Below are 21607 nucleotides of genomic sequence, written 5' to 3'. Positions count from 1 at the left end.
TTTTGACTTTATCAGATACAAATTTGATTGATTTGATATTTTTTATACTTTCAATTTTCAAATATATATTCTATACCTGCATGTGCAATGTAATGCAATTACAATGTTAAAGCCTTGCAAAAAATCTATTATTTTTCAGTATTGAAGTCCACCTCCAGTCAAGAAATAGTTTTGCTTCTTTCTCCTTCAGTTGGATGTTTGAGCTTCGCTGTGCAGAGTGACACTAGAAGGCTGTTTTCACATTCATCTATTGAAGTTCCTCTGTGCTCGTCTTAATCCTTAGCTCAAGGCATTTATCTGCAAGCATTATTTTTGACTAAATGAGTTTGGAGCCAGTTGTGGTCCAGTATACACTTTACAAAAGTGTGATGCAGAAACTTGAAACCTTTCGAGGACATACTGTATGCTGAGAATGGGATCTTCAGTGACATAGGAGACAGCTTGCATCCTGCAGTTACAAAATATAATGCAGATTATGTATTTTATAATGAGGGAAAAGGAGATGTAATTGGAATATTTTTTGTGGTGAAAAAAACATACACATTATTTAGTAGAGTATCTGGAGGTAATTTGTGGTGTTATATTGTTTTACTCATCCTCATTTACACCAGGAGGGGGGCTGAATATGATAAACACCTCAGTCCAATCCAACACCAAGCTACAGCCTAAAATGACCCCTTAATGTCTCTATGACAAATAAAAACAGAATATTATTGTCCCCAAATCACATCTGTGATAAATCACATAGAAATCAAAGGCTCAGTGTGACTCACTAGTTTAAACAGGTGGGGCCAACCAAACAAAGAGTCCATGAAAGGCAGAACTTTTAATATATTTTATAGCCTATACTTAATTGTTACATAACTCAGTAGTAGTCAAAAAATAGTGTGGATCGCAACTGAGGTGTCCCTAAAGCGCTGCTGTGCTGCTGCTTTGATTCTCGTTAATAGCCTAATTAACTATGTGGTCTCAGGTGTGCAGTCCAACAGCGGCCTCGCGCTCGGTTGAGCCAATCAGACGTCACTACCGGAGTTTACAGGTTGCAGCGATATGTTCCTGACCTCCCATCCGCGGAAACAGCAAGGCATTTCTACTCCGAGGGGTTTTTTGTGTTATAAGTAATGGGGAAGCTTAACTTTTATGCCCTTTGGTCCCTGCGTGACGCTCCCCGCCAGTTCATTAGGTAGGCTTTTCCAAAAAAAAAAAAAACGTGCTTGCATTATTTCCCCTCTGTTGAAACAGCCATTCAAACACATGGGTCTCATCCTCTGCAGCAAATCCAACCGCAGGTGTTTTCAAGTGCACATTCCGCTGCCTCTACCTAAGCAGCTGGTCATCTTTGGTCTGGGAGAGTGGACATGCAGTGAGACAACAATCACAGCAGAGGTTCTGGTGAGTGCAGAGGTGCAGGCCCAGAAAATCGGAACTCTGACATCTCAAACAAGGTAGGTGGAGGAACATATATTTCTCTACACCTTCGATTTAGTTCATGTCTAAATGGGTAAACTCACCTTTTGAACCCAGGTGCCTGACCTGGGAGGGAGAGTGGAGCACTGACATTGGTACAGTGGCAGCAGAGAGAGGCAGGAGAGGAGTTTATGGCAAGATTGTGCTCACAGTGTGTGGAGAGGTAAGAGGTTGTAAATCCTGGTTAATGTTAAGCGTAAGAAAAAGCATAACCACATCTCATCTACCAGACCATGATGTGATGTTTAATATTCCAGATTCAGACGAGTACACTCCTTTAGGCTCTTGAGTTATATTATACAGTCCTGTTTCACTGTTTTGTTTCATGGAAGGATAAAGCCAGCATCCTCAGCAGCACTCCACTGGTACAAAGGAAATGTCTTTTCCCAGAACAGCTCAATGATCTCTCCAGCACATTACACCAAAGTGTTGCAAATGAAACGGTGAGATAAACAAGCAAAAAATGGTTCCTTAGTAATCGTCAGTCTTTTTGCCACATTTAAAAATGGTCCGCTATATTCAAATTGTGCCTCGCAGATAACTCCCAACTCCTCACACTTTGGGGACAGCGTTTGCTATGCTGAGATCCAAGTTAATAAAATTGACACCAGCGATTCCGTTTGGGGAGCTAAACCATCAGTTTGGCCTACGGTAAGAGTCCAAATATATCATAAATGTGTGCATGTGTGGTAAGTAACTTGTTCTGTGCCACTGAAAGGATAAAACACCCAGACGGACAGTTATTAGTAGGAGGGGTCACCTGACGTGGAGCTCTGAAGATTTGGACAGTCTCACTGAAGACATAGATCAAGCTTCAACCCCGAAGAGGATGAGGCTGTCGAGGATGAACAGCCAAGAAGAAATGATGGTGCAGATAAAGAATGAGAGCAGAGAAGGTCAGAAAAAACCTTGCGAACTTTGTGGTCACATCTCAAAAATAGGTTTTGACAAAGTTTGATGATTTAGTTTCAGTGTGTCCATCAAAGCGCTGGAGTCATTCGATGTGTCTCAGTGACCCTCAAACTGCCATTCTCATCGGAGGAGAAACTACCGATCAGAACTACTGCAAAGACTCCCTGTGGAAGCTTGAGTTAGGTCAGTGGAGATCATTGTGGAGGCCATTTGCTGGTTATATATTGCTTAGTGGCTAAAAGTAGTCAAGAAGAAACTAGGAAAACCTCAAATAAATTCATATATCAACATGTTCATATCTGATTTCCTGTTTGACCTCTTTCCAGACAATGATTTCTGGTATCCCATGAACTCCTCTGTGTCTGGACCTGTACCACCATGTGCCCGAGGACACTCTGCAACCTATGACCCAGACTCTAAGGCAGTCTTTGTTTATGGTGGCCTGAGGGAGGGTCACTGCTACAGCAATCTGTACATCCTTAATACTCTGACCTGGAAGTGGAGACTTGTCACTGTGGGTTTGTTGCAACATAGTGTTGAAGTTATCCATTTCAAATACTAAGAAATACAGAAAAGAATGTCTGTTTTTGTGAATTCCCCCCCATTTTAGGCAAAAGGGAATGTTCCCACTCTGGCATACCACTCAGCAGTCTTTTATAAGAAAGAGCTTTTTGTCTTTGGAGGAGTTCAGCCAAGCCACTCTTCTGGGGATAAATCCTGCAGTAATGCTTTATACATCTTCAACCCAGAGTTTGAACTGTGGTACCAGCCCATTGTGGAGGGGGACAAACCTCTGCCTCGGTTTGGGTCAGCGTCCTTTTCAAAACAACTACACTACATTTACTGCAACAAGTAAAAAAAAAAGCATTTAAAAAAGTTAATTGATTCCACTGTTTTTGATTGAACAGACACTCGGCCACACTTCTCTCACAGAAACTGATAATATTTGGTGGCAGGAAGACTGCGACCTACCTCAACGATCTCCACGTTCTGGATTTGGGTAAGATGAAGATTCAGTGACTGCACTAGGAGATCATTTTGTGTCACAAGTTTGCTCTGATACTTTTTTTTTCTTTCTTGGGTGAAGGATTCATGGAGTACACAGCTGTGAAGTGTGGGAACATGCTACCACTGCCTCGAGGGTGAGCACAGATCCAATCAACCTTGAGAAATGTCATTGATGTGGCCATCTGGTTTTAGTATTTTTGGCATTTTAGACGGAACAGCACTTCAATATATCATGAGCTTTAACTACAGAAAATACCACCTTTTTCTCCATTTAGTGTTAATTTTATTGCTGAACACAGAATAATAATAATGAGTTATTTAAACATTATGTAGAAACTGGGTTTAGAACAATAATGGCTCAGCTGAAAAATCTACTGTACATGGACAGGTTTCATGCAGCCCTGCCAGTTTCAGACAACAGGATTTTAGTCAGTGGAGGCTGCAGTGCAATCGGAGCCCTGCAGGACGTACATATCTTCAACACTGGTGAGTGCTGAGCCATTCATATTTGTGTGTGTGAATAATATGCATAATTTAGCTTGAAATATAATAGTGGGGTTCTTGTTTTGTATTATGACAAACGTACATTTATTTAGAGTCTCCCTGTCTAATGTCACAAATCTACTGTTGTGTATGGTAAATCCTCCTCCTGCCTTCATTTCTCCTCAGACACCAATATATGGAATTCAGTGGCGTCTCCTCTGCTTTGCTCTAAGCCTCGTGCTGGACACAGCATGATCAATTTGGGCTGCTCCATCTTAACAGACACTCAGAAGCATGAACAGGGTGAACGTCAGCACTGCACATTGCTGGTGTTTGGTGGGTCAGACTGCTCTGGTACCTTCTACAGTGACGCAGTCAAGTGCAAAGTGGAGATTCCTGCTGATAAATGATGGATTAGTCTGGAAAGAAACTCAAACAGGACAATTATTTATTTCATCTTTTTAGAAACAGTGGATGATACTGTGAACTGACTGGATAATGTGACAGGTGTATTTGTCTGTATTGATTTTTCTTTTTGACTGTTTTTTTGCATATACAGTACCAGTCAAAAGTTTGGACACACATTGTTTTGAATGGGAAGGTGTGTCCAACCTTTTGACGGGTACTGTATACTATTTGTGTAATATATTCTGTTGCCTATTCTTCTACTGTAGCTTATTTTTCTCTAGAAAGTCTCTTTACTAACCACCCATACTACAACAGGAAATATACTGGAAGTGGTGAGCTGAGAGTTTTTTTGCACTTTGCATAACAAATCTGTGATCTGCATGTTGTACACAACACTCATGACCTTTGATCTATTTGCTGGATGAAATAAAATGGATAAAGTCTTAATCAAAATTGATATAAAAATGCTAATAAATATTTTTAATTCAAAGTTTCCTTATTATTTAAAGTAACTGCACAAGAATAAGGTGACTTTCACAGCGTTTTATTTAAGAAGTAGTGTGATGTCTGTGAAGCTGATGAGTTGTTATCCTATGCACGCAGATCAGCAGGTGTGTCTGGCTGGCAAGATGGGTGGCTCTCTTTGAAAGCTTCAATCTCAACTAAGGTTTGATTTAACCTTTGAATAGTTGGATACTGTCCGACATCCACTTTGAACCTGTCGAGATTAAAGACATAAAGAGGTTACCCTTCTCTGTACAGTATATAGTGTATAAAGTTCAGCAGGGTTTCAGGCAGACACCAAACAATGAGGATGAAAAATATAATTATAAAATGACAGTAATGTTAAATTCTTGTTTTTCAGTGTAACTGTATAAATAGTATACATGTGCTATTTATGTTGCAGTTTTATTACATTACATGTCTGATCATATACCTCTCTGCATTGAAGACCTGTGGGACCAGACAGAGGTCTGCCATGGATATCTGAAAGGTAATTACTTTGTCAGATTAAAGCCCCTTTTGTGTGTCATACTTTTCATTTTCATGCTTTCATTATGGTGATCATGCTCGTACCTCATCGCCTACACAGTATTTCCCAGCTGTTTGCTTCAGAATGGGCTCAAGAGCTGGAGGAGAGCAAAATATGCATGTGATTAATATTTAAATATCTGGATATTGAGATGAACTTATATGATTGTGAAAATGGGTTTCTACCAACCTTGAAAACCACGATTAATGAAGTATTGCGACCACTCCACCTTCTCTGCTCCTATCTTCTGGATCACATGTAAATTCTAAAAAAAAACAGAAAATAACACTGTAAAGTTACTTGAGCTGTTATGCCTTTTTGAACTGTCTGCCTCAGCTTGGCTTTTTGCAACAGTTTGGACTGTGCTCTGCTCTACTCACTTGCAGAGGCTGTATCCCAGAGGCAATCATGTCACTTATCATTCGGACCTGGGCTCGTTTCTTTGGGTCTGCTGGAAGAAGCCGAGGTCCTGGCCTGGTCTCATCGATGTACTGGATCACTGCCAGCTGCGTGAGCAAACACATTCTCAGTCTTTCTGCTGGTTGCATGAAATACAGTTGTTGGTTTAAATGGGATTGGGGTGTGGGGGACTCACTGACTGAGAAATTGTGACACCGTCAATTTCAACTGCAGGCACTTGTTGCATAGGGTTTAAAGCCTTGTACGACTCTGTAAGCTGGAGCACATAGAAAAAACATTTGTGAGACTAATACAGTCATTCTTAAACTTGTAGTTTCATCCATTATTCATTTATTTATTTCATCATGCTGTAACACTTTTTTCATCCCGTTTGCTTTTGCTCAAAAGATGCTGGAATACATTTAGACATATCTCATGCCTTTTTAATCCTTTTAGATCACATCCCTGGTCATATTGTGCATCTATTTAACAATATGTTTGAACAGTTTGGATTTTGATAGACTCTTATATCAAAATCAAATCATGTGTTCTTCTTGTAGGCTTGAACCAACTAATTTCAACCAATAATATCATGACATCCACCCATCAATCAATCATACCGTACCTGCTGACCCCCATCTTTGATTAGATTGACTGGAACCTGGTCATATTCAATCCCTTTAAGAGCAAAAGCTGGCACACAAAAAGTTCATTATCATTATGTTTACATCAAAATAACTTGAATTAACACCAAAGTGGACTAAACATGCCAAGTGGACTAATCTTGACTTACCAATGCGGACCCTCCAGGAGCAGGAGCTTCTGAAGTATCCATGAAGAACAGGCTATAGAATTTAAAAACACAAAAGCAAGATGGAAAGCATTCAGTCCATTTGAAAGCAGTTCCCTCTTGACACAGTCAAAAATGCTTACTCTCTATTGGTTCACCTTAGTTTGGGTTGCCATAGCTCTCGGTCAAAGTTTTCATTCAGCTACACTGAATCAACTGTTGAAAGTAGGCTTTTTTACTGCAAATTTCACCACATTCTCATCCTCCAGCAGCCAATAGGATGTGCTCCTAAAATCCCTCCTACCTACTCTTTGGTCCATGACTAAGCACCATCAGGGCTTCATATGGTTGACATTAGAGACCTGGCACACACATACACACACACACACTTGGCAAACAACTAACAGTGTTGTTACAGTACCTTGGTGAGGCAAAGAACGGACAAGTGCATTGTTGTGGCTGTGATAAGGTTATCACTTTGATTTTGGGAGAAGCTATGCAGCTTGCTCAGAGTCGTCGATTATGACGTCTTGCACATTTCACGCGTAAAGTCCCTCTTCCTTTCTCTTAGAAGAGTTAATATGTAATGTAAACCTTGCACAGCTTTAACACAACAATCTTCGCCTGCTAGAGGTTATCTATTGTACTTCATAGTGGAGTTTTGGTCACAGTTCAATCAATGCCAAGTTACATAACCTCCAGCCAGTACGAGGAAGTCTGCCTTATTCTTTTATCCAATGGCTGGTCGGTATCCAACGCTAAGGCGGGCTTTTCTAAGATTTCCTCCGGGGGTTGGACAGAACGCGCCCTCAGTACACCAATCAGGCTGCGTTATTCATCGGAGGTCTCCTAATGTAGCGAATGACAAGCCTCAGAGATCATTAAGGCCCGCCCACACCAAATACATCTGCGCTGAGGAGCAAGCTGAGTGCTGTCATCTCTCCTGCTGGCCGCTGTCCTACCTGCAGAGTTGATCAAAACAAGTCAGCCTGTCACCTTTATAACGTTTCCACCATGGCAACAGCTTTAAGATCAGTGCTTAAAACAAAGGTAAGAATTGTTTTTTTTTAAGCTTTAAGCTTTGAAACTGCACAACTGCAAATGACACATTTGCAGGGTTGACAGTTCACATGGTGTTTTGAAAAGTGCCAAGAGTCATGTGCTGCAGGAATTTAGATCTGCACTGATTTATTCTCAGACTGATTACTTCCAGTTGTTTCCTCTGTTTAGAATTATTTTGATGCATGCTCAAAACCAATGAGCTGTAAGATTTCAGAAAAGTCACCCAGACCACCCATCAGCCTTATATATTCATATTCATATTCAAGTGGACTCAGTTATTCTCTGTGTAGATGTTTTAGTTGCATTTAATCACTAAAACAAATAAAATGAGGTAATTCCTGGTCACCTGCTGGTAACACTGCATTCACAGTGCACTCCAGTTAGCTTGGCCTTGTCCCTTCTGGCCTTTTCATAACTCCACTCTTTGTAGTTGCTCATTAATCTTATCAGGCTGCAACTGGAAATAGCTGGTTATGTGCATTGAATGTTTTACCAAATATATAAACCAAACCTCCCATTATATATTTTGTTGATGGCTAGATATACTATATTGCAGTTTTTATTTTCTGTATCATTTAATCTGACTGATTTTTCTCAATTCATTGATAAGTTAGATGCAACCTAAAATGTTTTGTTTTGTCTTAGCTAAACAGTCCACATCACAACTGACTAAAGCAACAAGGAAATATTCACATTTGACAGGTTCCAGGGAATTCAACTGCAAGAAAATGACTCAAAACTATTTTCAACATAGTTGGTAAATAATTGATTAATCAACAAATTGTCGCAGCTCTAACATCACACTTCTTGCAATGTGTCTTTCTCAGGTCCCGCTTAATGTCGGACGCATGTGCTACTCCTCCTCAGTGGTGGGTACAAAACTTCATTCATTGTCAGCCATTCATAAATGGATCATTAACCTTTGTCAATGTTGTGATGTAACGTCTGTCTTCACAGCCCACCACCAAGCTGTTCATTGATGGGAAGTTTGTTGAGTCCAAAGCTACACAATGGCTGGATATTCATAATCCTGTAAGTACTTGGCCTACATCGCTAAACACAGTGCATTTTATCCCCTAAAAACCATATAAGTAGTGTTTCAGGTTCATAATACTCAGGTTTGGTATCCCTGACATGGCTCATACCGTAGCAGTAAAGTCCATGAAATTGTTGTTTAACCTGTTACATGTTACATTTATGCCTGTACCTGTTATTACAAACAGGTGTCTGTGGTTAAACATATTACAGCAGCTTTTAATGAATGTTGCGGATCCGCTCATCCTTTTCTCCTCTGTAGGCTACCAATGAGGTGATAGCCCGTGTACCTAAAGCCACACAGGAGGAGATGTTGGCTGCCGTGGACTCCTGCTCCAGAGCCTTTCACACCTGGTCTGAGACCTCCATCTTGGCAAGACAGCAGGTCTTTCTGCGCTATCAGCAGCTTATCAAGGACAATATTGTAAGTCAAAAGGTCGTGAAGTGTAAAGTGCAACTGTGGAACTTTTCAACTTAATTTTAATAGTATGTCATATTTAACCTCTTCATCTATTATATTCATATTATATCACACCTGAAGCTGAACACAGAACTGCTTTGATGGCTAATCTTGTGTTGCAGAAAGAACTTGCCAAGTCCATCACAGTGGAGCAGGGCAAGACCCTTGCAGATGCAGAGGGTGATGTGTTCAGAGGATTGCGTAAGTTTCTCTCTATCACACACACGTGTACACAAGCAAATGTGTGCACACACACAGACATACCTTTATACCCTTATATGTTACGTGGGCTTTTGTGGTAGCAGAAATGGTTAATGAGTTATATTAGCTTCTGTATATGATCTGATGATCAGGTGAGCTAGAACAAAGGGCAGTTTACTACATGAACCGTTTACGTGACAGTCACTATGTCACCTGTTGAGCTGTTTTTATTAAAACCTTACTCAGCCAATTTCTTCTTCAAAAAAAAATGGATTCACATATCTTGGACAAATGAAAACATCTGCATTATGAATTGGGTTATATGTTCTCTGCAGAGGTTGTGGAGCACTCCTGCAGTGTCACCTCTCTGATGCTTGGTGAAACCCTGCCCTCTATCACCAAGGACATGGATACCTACACCTACCGCCTGCCCCTTGGAGTGTGTGCTGGCATCGCCCCCTTCAACTTCCCTGCCATGATCCCTCTGTGGATGATCCCCATGGGCATGGTGTGTGGCAACACATACCTGTTGAAGCCGTCAGAGCGGGTACCAGCCTGTACCATGCTGCTGGCTAAGATGCTGCAGGATGCCGGTGCTCCAGATGGGACGCTCAACATCATCCACGGGCAACATGACGGTGAGAGTTGGTCTCTGTAACCTGTAGTTATAACTGTTAGAAGTAAGTTTATATTTTCATAGTTTTTTTAACTACATAAAAAATACATATCATATATAAAGTCACTTTTTTTCTTTAATATCAAGAAAGAAATGCATACCTGTGTTAATCAGTCCCTATTTCATTGAACTTCCAAACTACGAGTAGATCAATACATGAACAAGCAAACACATTTTAAATGTTCTGTAAATGTTATGTGTTTTTACTTCATAATTGACCAAAATCTATAAAAAAAAGAACTTTCAGTGCTTGGTTTAATTGCATGACATTCATGCAGAATCACCCAGTGTCAGACATATTAATGGTTAATGATTAGTTCCTGTCTATCATCAATTCATTTAGTTTCTATGATTGTCTTTCTGCTGCAGCTGTGAATTTCATCTGTGACCACCCGGCCATCAAGGCAATCAGCTTTGTCGGCTCAAATCAAGCAGGGGAGTACATTTATGAGAGGGGCTCCAAAAATGGAAAGAGGGTCCAGTCCAACATGGTGAGTGTTCATGCAACACAGGATTCATGCATAAAACTTTCTGTAAAATGTCCAGAAGGTGGCAGCATTGGTCAACAGATTCTCATGTTTTTTGACCCTCATTGCTCCTCCTCACTGCCAGCTGTACAGATGAGATGAAGTACAAAACAGAGCCTGCAGCTGTGCATCACTGCTGAAGAGTTTGACTAAGAATAATGAATGTTACATGTAGTTATTTTTATGTATGTCTATCAATCTCTGTCATCTGGCTATAATGTGGAACAGGTTTACTATAAAACATTCGTATAATTCCCTGATATTATGTTCTCATTTGTCACTAACTAGTTGCTGTAATGTGGACATCAAACTGCAGAAGCGTAACCACTTCTAGTGTATTGTAGGGAGCCAAGAACCATGGTGTGGTGATGCCCGATGCCAACAAAGAGAACACACTGAACCAGCTTGTGGGTGCAGCTTTCGGGGCAGCAGGACAGCGCTGCATGGCTCTGTCCACAGCCATCCTGGTGGGCGAGGCGCGAAGCTGGCTACCGGAGCTGGTGGACCGTGCCAAGGCTCTGCGCGTGAATGCAGGTACCACGCCCCGTCACTCCACCCTTCACCTCTGACTGTCCTTAGCCCCTGTTCCCGGGGGACCTTTGGTTTAGTCATCTTGGGGCCACCCACGCCGCCCTGACCACACCTCTCGCCTTTTGCCCTGTTGTAACTTCACATTGGAGTCAGCTGAAGTCGATGGCTTGTTGAGTCAGCCATGCTGCAAATTTGTGGCCAGATCTGCGGCTCAGACCTAAATAGCGGTTCAGTGCATCAAATCCTTTGAGAAAGGAAGTTGATGTGGCGTAAAATGGCGAACGATTCTCGCTGTTTGCAGTGATATGGACTCTAATTTGTGTAGCGCACAGGAAACCCATAAGTATCCACTTTTTGTGGGAGTGCCTCAGGGTGCCCCTCGTCCTGGCTTTTGCGTTTTGGTGGGTAAAGAAGTATTTGAATGTCGGTGTCTTTGTGTGCTCACATCATGAGAATGCCATTGTATGTAACCTTATAGCTGTTTGTTTTTGGGGCACTGCTAGGAGACCAGCCTGGTGCAGATGTGGGACCTCTGATCACACCGCAAGCCAAGGAGAGAGTCTGCAGTCTGATCCAGAGTGGGGTGGACGAGGGAGCGAAGCTGCTCCTGGATGGCCGAAGCGTCAAAGTCAAAGGTTATGAGAACGGCAACTTTGTGGGTCCTACCATCCTCAGCAGTGTCACAGTATGTGGGTTTGTGTCTTAAAGTGCACACATGAAAACATATTTGCATCTGAGCATCATTTAGAAATGCTTCCAAGACTTAACTGCCATTTAAGTTTTATGTTTCTTTTGTGCTCTCACAGCCTCAGATGAAGTGCTACACTGAAGAGATCTTCGGGCCTGTGTTGGTTGTTCTTGAGGCAGACACTCTAGATGATGCCATCAGTATGGTAAACAACAATCCTTATGGAAACGGTACAGCTATCTTCACCACAAATGGTGCCACTGCACGCAAATACACTCACGACGTGGACGTGGGCCAGGTGAGTGGCTGCAGCCTCCAAATGTGTTCCTCTGTTTTGGGAGAAAGGAGACATTCACATCCTTCTGTAATGTCTATAGAGCATCTCAAGCAAGGGAGCACCTCACATTTCTATTTGAAAACCTTCACACACATTAAAAAAATAAGTTTCCATGTCAAGTATAGCCTTGTTTGCCCCTGACCCAAAATACACATGTTCGGCAACCCCATACCCTCCTTTTCCCCACTAGTCGAGACTACAAATAGCTACAGCAAACATGTGTCCATTCAATCTAAACAGGGGGAAATAAAAACAGTTTTCCAGGTAGTATTTGAGGAGAACTCTTGGATAACACTCAAAAGGGATTCCGAGGGTCGTGTCGAACGTTAATGCATAAATACGGCCAGGCTTTAACCTGTTTGTTTGCCTGTGGAGCCTAGTTATGCCTTGTGTTTGCTGTTCACATGTCGGGGAATGCTGTGCAGGCCATGTGCTGTACTCCTCTCCAAACCTCGATGCAACAAACATCTGCTTTTTTTTCTTTCTCCTCCCTGTACTTTTGCCAAAAGGCCTTATTGTGTTCAAACTTATTGCCGCTGTTTTAAACACTCAAAACCAGCCGTGCCATGTCTCTACTGCCTTCATAACAAAGTGTTTTATGTAGTTTTTCTTCCCTTTCATAATGGCATGTGATACTTTTCAAAACTGCACATCTAAGCCGCAGGTTTAGCTTAGGTTAGTGTTATCATGTAGAGTTGTGTGCAAAAGTTTGGCCACCCTTTGATAAATAACATATTTTGGTGAGTTTTTTTTAATTGAACAAATGTAAACACAGCCTCTCTAGGATGTGGAACATAAACACAGTATCTCCAGAAAACTTTTGTGCATTGTTACTTTTCGTGTCATGATGAACAAAAACAAAAAACATTGTGGCATATGCAAAAGTTTGGGCACCCCTTTATGGTCAGTACTTAGTAACACTCTGACAAATATAACAGTTTCTCAGTAGTTTTTGCAGCCTGGTTTTCTCCCATCCTTTCAAAATGTGTTCTTGGTCAGTCTTTCATGCACAGCTCTTTTAAGACCTACTCACTGATTCTCAGTGATGTTTAAGTCAACGGACTGTCAGAGTGCATTCAGAAAAACCTTCAGCATGCGCTTTGACATATTCCATGGTGGACATAAATGTATTTTTAGGATCATTATCCTCTTGTAGAAGCCATCCTCTTTTCAACTTTTTTACACATGCCAGGATGTTTGTTTCCATGATTTGCTGGTATTTAGTGGAATTGGAATTCAATGATGAGGATGCAGATATGGTCTTCAACTGACTCTTCCATGAAGGTCTTGTTTGTCCAAGCACAGTGGAACGGTGCACCACCACTCCTGAATCTGCTAAATCTTCCTGCAGGTTTTTTTTGCAAATGGGGTGTTCTGACCACCCTGCAAAAAGTTTTGTCCAAGTTTTCTTCATCTTCCAGATCTCATCTTGACCTCCACAGTTCCCCCAAAAGGCTGTCTCTTAATTATGTTTCACAATGTAGTGCATGGAGTCTGCTTAGAGGAACCCCCTGAGCGTTTGCACATTTCCTAATGACAGTTGTTGATGTGCCTAACGAGCCGATAAAGGTTTGAGACTTTGTAAAAATCTGAATCTGAAACTTCTGAACTCTTAGGGTGCCTGAACTTTCGCATACGCCACATTTTTATTTTTGTTCAATATGACATAAAAAGTAATGTTTGCTGAATATATTGTTAAGTTCCATATCCCCAAGAGGTGGTTTTTCGACTGAAAAAAGTCCCTAAAATATGTTATTTATCAAAGGCAAACTTTTGCATATAACTGTGAGCTTGTTTTTTAAACAGCATGGTTGTACCGCCTCTTTCATCAGCCGCATTTTACTCATCCTAGCAATTTAGGATTCCTGGGAATTGCCTTACAAAGCTTACACTTAAGGAAATGAAAGAGACACTACTTGTTTTCTGCAGGTCGGAGTCAATGTTCCCATCCCTGTTCCACTGCCTATGTTTTCCTTTACTGGATCAAGAGGATCTTTCAGAGGCGACATGAACTTCTATGGAAAACAAGTACGTAATCAAATAAACAAATGTATCCTATTATTTCATGTAAAACAATTTGATATGTAGAAGACTGATGTCAACGTTTGTTTATTTTTATATTTACTCTCCCCAGGGCATCCATTTCTACACACAGATCAAAACTGTAACCTCACAGTGGAAAGCTGAAGATGCTACCTTGAAAACTCCTGCAGTTACCATGCCAACTATGGGACGCTAATTACCCATCTGTTGATCAGCCCAATTTAAAAGAAGATACCTTTCTTCCACATAGAAAACAGTTCAATGTGAATAGATCATACATATTGATTATTGAATAATAGTTCCCCTTATAAAGATTTTATACTAATTTTGTATATACAGACACTATAAATATACCACTGTGGCCGAAATTAACTATGCAAACAACCTGTGTACAGCCAAGTAAATGTTACTTGAAAAAAAATGGTGTTCTCTCTACTGGAACACCAGTACTGTGTCTTTACTGTAGTGTTCTGTATAAAATCCCCATGAGTGTTAAATTTAACTCACTACATTGTGTTCCACTGATCCACTGAGATTATATATTTTGGTATCCGCACATTGTGTTCAGAATGCAATTTTGAATTTAGGGAAAAGATCCCTAAAATGGGCTATGTCAGAATTTAAACAAACTTCATGTGAAAGAGAACAGCCAGAAGCCACATATACATGCATGGTAAGATATTTATAATAAGCACAAACAAACGTCTCGTATTCTACTTAACACGCATGATTGACACTGAAGGGTGCAAAGCAGAGGCAAACAATCCAGAGTGTAATATAGAGGCCACACAGAGGTCATGTGGTGTGTATATCCGGCAGACTGTATGGGTTTGAAGGCAGAACGGACTCAGGCGCCTGGGTGATGAAGGTCGCCGCGGAGAGCTCCTCTCTAATTCTGTAAGACAGTCATCATTATGCAACAATAAAATGTCTGATAAATCACATTTAGGCTCTCATGTTCTCACATCCAATGATTTTTCAGCTAAACATGGAATGTGGGACAAATAAATCTGCTCTAGCTTTCAAAGATGAGGTACAACTTTTATGTTTGTACATTCCTTTAGTGTCTTACCCAGCAGCATCACTGTCAGTTAGGTTCTTCTTCTCGTAGGAGGCAGACAACACCAGATGTTGGCTGGTGTTCCTATCAGGAAATGCAGAGTTGCAATTAAATACAGAGCCTTATAGTGGAAAGCCATGTTTTAGCACACTGCTGCGTGTATTCACCCAGGCCTGGAGCCTGTATTTGAAGGTTACTTCGGGTCAATGTAACATACATGGACTTGCATGCTGCTATCTGACTCTTGGGTCGCCAAATGTTCTGTTATTCTGCTGGACTAGGTGCCAGACCACTGTTAACATGAATATACATCTCCTCCAGCTTGCCATACCTCCATACATCCAGATCCCCTGCACACTCCTTTCTGAAAATCATGTTACCAGCTGCTCTCTGACCACAAGTGTTCAAAGAACAAAATAAACTCCTAGTGCACGTGAAGAGGGGCCAATAGGCTGAAAGCAAATCGACGTGACCAGATGTTTGTTTCCAAGCACATGACTCTGTGGCCAGGCCTATTTTTACTATTGTGCCCAGACTCTTTCTTCATTCTTTTTAAGCAGCTGGATGGAAAAGAAAATTGGTTGATGTTTTATGGTATCCTCTTCTGCTGAGAAAATGGCTGTTTAAAACATTAAAAAGAGGGAGGAGTCACCAGAAGTTCAGCCTGGACTACTGCTTGGTGTCACTGCACTTTGTTCTTCAGAGTTAATGGATCTTGAAGTTTCAATCCATTTTCAGGGATTACGAATGAATTGTAATTGCATTATCAGTGATGAAGTCAATGAGCAACAACCAGCAGGTCTTTAATAAGTTAAAAATAAAACAATTAAGAGGTTTTAGTACCTTGCCATTTGTCCGTTCATTTTGGCAAAGAGGAGCCTAAGCATTTGTTCCTTCTGCTCCCAAGTGAGATCTGAAATTTCAACTTTACTGCCTGGTCGATGCGTCCTGCAAAACAGGTGGATGAAATTAAAATGAATATGAACCACTACTACTGTATAAATTAATTTACATACATACTAGGTGGCATCAAGATGAACCTATGATTAATGTTATGGTTTGTTGACCACTGCAGTTGCAGGTGATTTGGAACCAATACAAGACACATTCAAAAATATCACAGACACACAGTAGTACCAGTCATGGAAATGATGAGAAGACCTACCACCTTGCAGCCGCCTCCATGTCTGAATAGACAGAGTTGGTACTGTGGGGGCTTTTATGAAAGGTGCGGATGGGTGGAAACTTAAGCCTTCCTGCTGTGGCTTCTCTCACCCTCGAGCGATAAGCCTGTAGTGCCTCCTTTTTGTACTGTAGCCTGCTGCCCTTGATCTCCTGCTTCACCTGAGCCAGTGCGTCATGGAAGAATTGCTCCACCTCTGTGCGCTGCTCCACAATTGTGTGGGCTAGCTGCTTGACATGCCCCAACTCTCTCTCCCGCATGGCAAGTACTTTCTGCAGCTTCTCCAACTCCACCTGGCTGGCCTGGGCCTGGATGCTGACCAGGACCTTTTTCTTCTCCTCTTCTCGCTGAGCTTCCCTAGCTTTTAGCTTTAAGGCCTGCTCCAGTGATGCTACCTTTTCCTTCAGTTTAAATACCTCCTCTTTCTGGTCCTCCATCTGAGCAGCATTCTTCTTGATTATCGTCTCAAATGTGTTCTGGGTGAGTGGACAGAAGAGCAAAGCAGTAAAAAGGTTGATACCATACTCACATTGGAAAAACATAGGTAAAACCTATACAGACTTGTGCTCAAGTGTGTGCCGTTGAGTGATTGGCTAAAGCTTCATCAAGGCAGATTTACTTCCTTTATTTACTGTCATCATCAGTGGTAAGATTAATGTGCCTAATATTTATTTGTCTTCAAGAATCAGTGCCAGAAACCTGCGAAGGAGAAGCCACTGAATTTGAACCCATACACCAGTGGAAACTCGCCACAACCACTGACCACTGAGAGGCTGAGTAGAAGTGAAAAGAGGAGGGGAGGTGGGAGCGGGACCACAAGCAAAATACACAGGGTTAGCACAAGTAAACAACACAAGGGAAAAACCACCTGAAATATACTGTGTGTTCCTCAAAACTGCAATGATTGAAAATGACTTTATCGAGATGAATGCTCTCTATCCAAGGACGGCCGGTGTCTTATAGTAACACTGCTGTTTGCTTTCCTTTGGTTCACACATACCATGTCCAGTTCCAGGGACGCCTTTTCCTTAGCCAATGAATCTGTCAGTTTCTGCAGGTCCTCTGCCTCCTTTATGTGATATTTCAGTGCTTCGTTGAGACGGACGTTCTCCTTGAACACAGAGCGTGAGGCATCGTCCAGCTGCCTAAATAGTTGTCAGTACAAACAAGTGAACCACAGAGAAATTTGTCTGTAATTAAAACATTTTTAAGACTGTCTATTATTCAAGATGGTGAAGGATTTTGGAAGCTGTGTGGATATTTGGATGTTAGCATGCAAAACATATCACACATTTTTTTCTGTCAGTGTCTTGGTTCTTATACAGCAAATTGAATCACAGTGAACTTATCACCGTGGTTTGGCTTTTAAGACAAGCTGAGTGTTCAAAACTGAATCAATCACTGACACTAAAACCAGCAGGACCACATCAGGATCAATGTTGATGTTTTATAAGCTGTAAAAAAAAAAACTAAACTTGGCAGAAGTGAAATATACAGACAATCTTACAGCCTCAAAAGTAATAAACTATGGTTGTCATCCTCCTCCCTGCAGGACACTCTGGGATGGATGAGGATGTGAACGTTGACTTAGGTGACACACCGCCATGAACATGATGAATCAGTGCGGTCAAGAAAATAACCGTAGTTCTAATTATATATAGTTACATACGTCTATACTTATATATAGTAAATTATTTTTTCTTTGTCAAGGTACAGTTTAAGCTGTAAAATTAGACCATAAAGGAAAAGTGGATACACACTCACACAATGGCTTCACTGTGGGCCTTCTCCACTACCATGGCTATCGTTTGCTCAGCTTCTCTCTCCAGACGAGCCTGCAGGGAAATTTACACTTACTGTACTGTTCCTCCTGGGACAATAGCAGTCCCTACTTTTTTCACCAACATCTTCTCTAATATGTTCATGAAAAGGAGGAGAGATCCCACAATTATCTATCTGCTACTTACATCAGTGATTTTACCACATTATTTATTATCATCCATACTGATCAGAAAAAGAGCATTGTAGGTGCCCCTTGAAGAATTGCTGCTACCTTTTCTTTGAAGAATTTGCACTCCATTTTGTTTATGGTTTCCCCGTGCTTCTTCTCAGCAATGTCCATACTCTCTCTTATCTACAAAATAAAAAAGTCATAGTTACTGATACCATTTACACATCATGACAAAATAACAAGCACTCACGAAGAAACATTTCATCCTTTGTTTTTTCCTCACATCATTGAGCTCCTGCTCCATCTGAGCTTTCTTCTTCTGAAAGTCCTTAATTTTCTTCATCCCATCCTGTATCATGTTAAAGTCACCGGATTTCTTTCTGAACAGTTCCTTCATCTCGTTGATTTCAAGTGTGTAGTCTTCAATCTGTTGACACCAATCATATAATCAGATACACAAAATGTAACATTCCACGTGTTAAATGTGTGCCAACAAGAGGAAATTGCTCCAAAATTCCCACCAATGAGATCAGCTTGTGTCAGTGAGGGAAGGACATTTTTGTTCCAAGTTCACTCGGGTCATGCATCTTTTGCTAGCCAACTTAAGCACAGATCTGTCAGGCTAAATACCTCAAGATGCTACTGTGGAAAAGCCAGCCTGAGCAAAGATGTGACAAAGTGACCAAAGTCTTGAGAGACTAGCAAAACATGCACCCACAAACTTGTACATGATGACTAAATGAGAGGTTATCAACCATCAGATTACAACTTTAGGCCTAATCGTTATTCTTCAGATATCTTCAAAATATCCACCCGTTTAAATTCAAAAGGAATTGGTGCTGCTTGCTTCTGACTTTTCCCCATGCTGTGCAGTAACTCCAGTTGTAAAAATCTTTATGGAGTAATTATTTGGATAACTGAATTTATCAACACTTGAAGTTTCGTTCTGTCTTACTCCTAAGACATAAACCAGGCATTCACGTTCCCTGAGTGCCTTTGATGGAGCAGTTTTCCATTAGCTAAGTCCATTTTCGAGATGAGCCATTTTATCACCTCACAATAAGAAAAATGCTGTAAGCATCAGGTCTTGAAGTCACATCTTTTAAGGCAACCACACAAAAGTATTTTTTCCACTAACTGGACATATGTGACATGCATGTCTAAAATAGGGATGTTTCAAGTTGGTCTAGACCATGCCTCTTTTTTCTTCCTCAAAAGCTTATTGGACTCCACTTTACCAGCATGAAGTAAGATGGGAGATGAAAAACAGCTGCTAGCAAAAGAGGAAATAATTTTTGAAATTTTTTTGTCAAGTAAAGCTACTTGAATTTTGTCATGTCAGTTTGATAGATCGATCATAAACAACAGAGGTCAGAAAAGGACAAAAAGAAAAATAAGTTAATTTGGTTGATGTTATGTAAGTTAAACTGGTGTGTTTGTGTTAAGATCTGTGTGACATGCGAGGTATGGTTAACACATCAAGACCAGCAATGCCATTTCTCTACCAAACACTTTCAAATTATGCTTTTTCTCTGTGGCGCTGACAAGGTTTAAAATAAGAGTAGACCATGTAACTCGGAATGTGACGCTTTGTTTTTTTGTTTTATGGTGGCTTTGTTTGGTTGTTGTTTTCTTAGATAATAAACATAATTACACAGAGGACAACAGATTAGATACAACACAGCAAATTTTTGCTACATGTCGTACACTGTAACTTATATCACAGCAATCCTGTATTCTGCTATTAAGCCATTTAACATGCTAGCCTGTGCAACCTTTGTTTTTACAGTCTATGTGGGGCACATAAAAGCCTGAGTTCCATTTCTTTTTGTGTGGTCGTTTGTTTTTAAACTCACAACTCACCAGTTTGTTTTGCTCTTGACGTGCAAGGGCCTCTTGAGTCTTGAGTGTTTCCTGCAGCATGTTGATCTGTTAAAAAGAGATGACAGCGCATTCAAAAAACTTGTTCAATTTCGTCTCATTCACACCTACGGCCTCATTTTTATTTTACAACCTTCTCCTCTTTTGCTGCATCTCTTTTCTTCAAAAAGCCAGTCACGTCCATGCTGTCCTTCTCCGCGCGGTACAGCTGGTTGGTGAGCTCCTCATTGGCTCGTGCCAACTTGCGACAGGTCTCGCGGTACTGCACCAGCGACTGGTCGGTGACCTGTAGCCTGAGCTCCCACAGGGCAGCGTTGGCCTTGGCCTTTTCCATATCCGACTCTTTGTCCGCCTTCGTATCCTGTTTGCCCTCTTTCTTTCCCTTCCTGTGGTGAAACAGAAAATTTAACGTTTAATGTAGCTAAAACAAAAAGTAACATTAACTTTAAATGTAGCGTGACATAGACTTAGACTCACCCAGCTTTCGCCCTCTTTACTTTGGCGACTTTCTTCTTCGGCATCACTGCGAGCTATTCGACGACTTAACTACTAAAAAAAAAAAAAACCCTGCTAGTAAGAGAGAGAAAAAGTTGCCCGGTAGGGTAATTACCCGGGGGTCTTACCGTTAACGGAAACGGCAGTAAGCCCCTGTGTAAGTCGACCTGCTGTGACTGTTTGCTGTTGTTGTCGTCGTGGAGACGCTGTAACCTAGGAAACGATCCTCTGCTACAGGTCCGTTTGCAATGTATGAAGGTTTAGCACATAGACAATACGTATATGTCTATGGTTTATTACATAGACTGTTCACTCACTGACCTCAGATACACCTGTGCAATCTAATACAACAGCTCTGCTTTAAATTAAAAAATTGATGAAGCTTATACATTGTCAGTTTTTGTTAATATTGTCAGGAAAGTGAAAGTTCACCAGTCAATATAATGCACCTCAGTAATAAAAAATTAATTAATAATATATATTTTTTTGACAATAGATTGCACAGATGTACCCAATGAAGTGTCTGATATAGTCTACATAACAGAGTGTACAGTCTAGACTAGTGCATTTGATACATAAGCCTAAACTAGACTGATAGTCTAGTTTAGGCTGGTGTGGAGTATTAAAATTTTATGTCTGAAATCCATTTTGAATCAATTTTCCAACTTAAGTGGAGGGCTAGGTCCTTCATTAAGGCAATAGGAGCTACACCACAATGTAAAAATACTCAATACCAAGTAAAAACTAAAACTAAACATAGGCTTCTAGTTTCATTCTGTTTTATGGGTTTTACTATAATAATAATTGTTTCTATATTTTTTTATGTTGGTCGTTTTGCACTTTTATTGTTGTGTTTTTTATGTGAAGCACTTTGGTAACTGTTTTGATAAGTGCTATATAGATAAAAATGTTATGATTATTATAAGGAAAACAAAAGCACTCATTATGCAGCAGAATGGGCCCTTTAAGCTTTAAAT

General features: G+C 40.8%; 4 protein-coding genes across 4 annotated transcripts; 2 read left to right on the top strand and 2 right to left on the bottom strand.

Annotated features, from left to right (window-relative positions):
• Positions 1–1008: 1008 nt before the first annotated feature.
• On the top strand, positions 1009–4701 carry zgc:163014 (uncharacterized protein LOC100038766 homolog). Its single transcript, XM_053335160.1, has 12 exons — positions 1009–1183; positions 1275–1445; positions 1525–1630; positions 2005–2118; positions 2186–2363; positions 2440–2562; positions 2706–2893; positions 2990–3186; positions 3288–3379; positions 3467–3521; positions 3776–3873; positions 4057–4701. The coding sequence occupies exons 1-12, from the start codon at positions 1122–1124 to the stop codon at positions 4278–4280; spliced, it is 1608 nt and encodes a 535-aa protein (XP_053191135.1). The 5' UTR covers positions 1009–1121; the 3' UTR covers positions 4281–4701.
• Positions 4702–4806: 105 nt separating this feature from the next.
• On the bottom strand, positions 4807–6796 carry gstz1 (glutathione S-transferase zeta 1). The gene is made up of 9 exons (XM_053335106.1): positions 6659–6796; positions 6504–6555; positions 6336–6403; positions 5907–5987; positions 5692–5817; positions 5501–5576; positions 5356–5408; positions 5216–5265; positions 4807–4996 (listed from the first exon to the last, which is right to left on the bottom strand). Exons 1-9 carry the CDS (start codon positions 6674–6676, stop codon positions 4870–4872), a joined length of 651 nt encoding a protein of 216 aa, XP_053191081.1. The 5' UTR covers positions 6677–6796; the 3' UTR covers positions 4807–4869.
• Positions 6797–7396: 600 nt separating this feature from the next.
• On the top strand, positions 7397–14616 carry aldh6a1 (aldehyde dehydrogenase 6 family, member A1). Its single transcript, XM_053335104.1, has 12 exons — positions 7397–7550; positions 8390–8431; positions 8520–8594; positions 8860–9021; positions 9180–9258; positions 9594–9896; positions 10304–10425; positions 10806–10995; positions 11496–11677; positions 11799–11978; positions 13947–14045; positions 14152–14616. Exons 1-12 carry the CDS (start codon positions 7515–7517, stop codon positions 14254–14256), a joined length of 1575 nt encoding a protein of 524 aa, XP_053191079.1. The 5' UTR covers positions 7397–7514; the 3' UTR covers positions 14257–14616.
• A 148-nt stretch (positions 14617–14764) lies between these two features.
• On the bottom strand, positions 14765–20656 carry LOC128374874 (basal body-orientation factor 1-like). The gene is made up of 11 exons (XM_053335105.1): positions 20613–20656; positions 20269–20521; positions 20118–20183; positions 18538–18681; positions 18357–18437; positions 18068–18138; positions 17304–17448; positions 16286–16779; positions 15964–16068; positions 15146–15204; positions 14765–14955 (listed from the first exon to the last, which is right to left on the bottom strand). The coding sequence occupies exons 1-11, from the start codon at positions 20654–20656 to the stop codon at positions 14774–14776; spliced, it is 1644 nt and encodes a 547-aa protein (XP_053191080.1). The 3' UTR covers positions 14765–14773.
• Between the last annotated feature and the right edge of the window lie 951 nt (positions 20657–21607).

The sequence above is a fragment of the Scomber japonicus genome, chromosome 16 (genome assembly GCF_027409825.1).
Source record: "Scomber japonicus isolate fScoJap1 chromosome 16, fScoJap1.pri, whole genome shotgun sequence".
Lineage (NCBI taxonomy): Eukaryota > Metazoa > Chordata > Actinopteri > Scombriformes > Scombridae > Scomber > Scomber japonicus.
The sequence above is the reverse complement of the archived record's forward strand: the minus strand, read 5'-3'. Positions and strand labels throughout refer to the sequence as shown.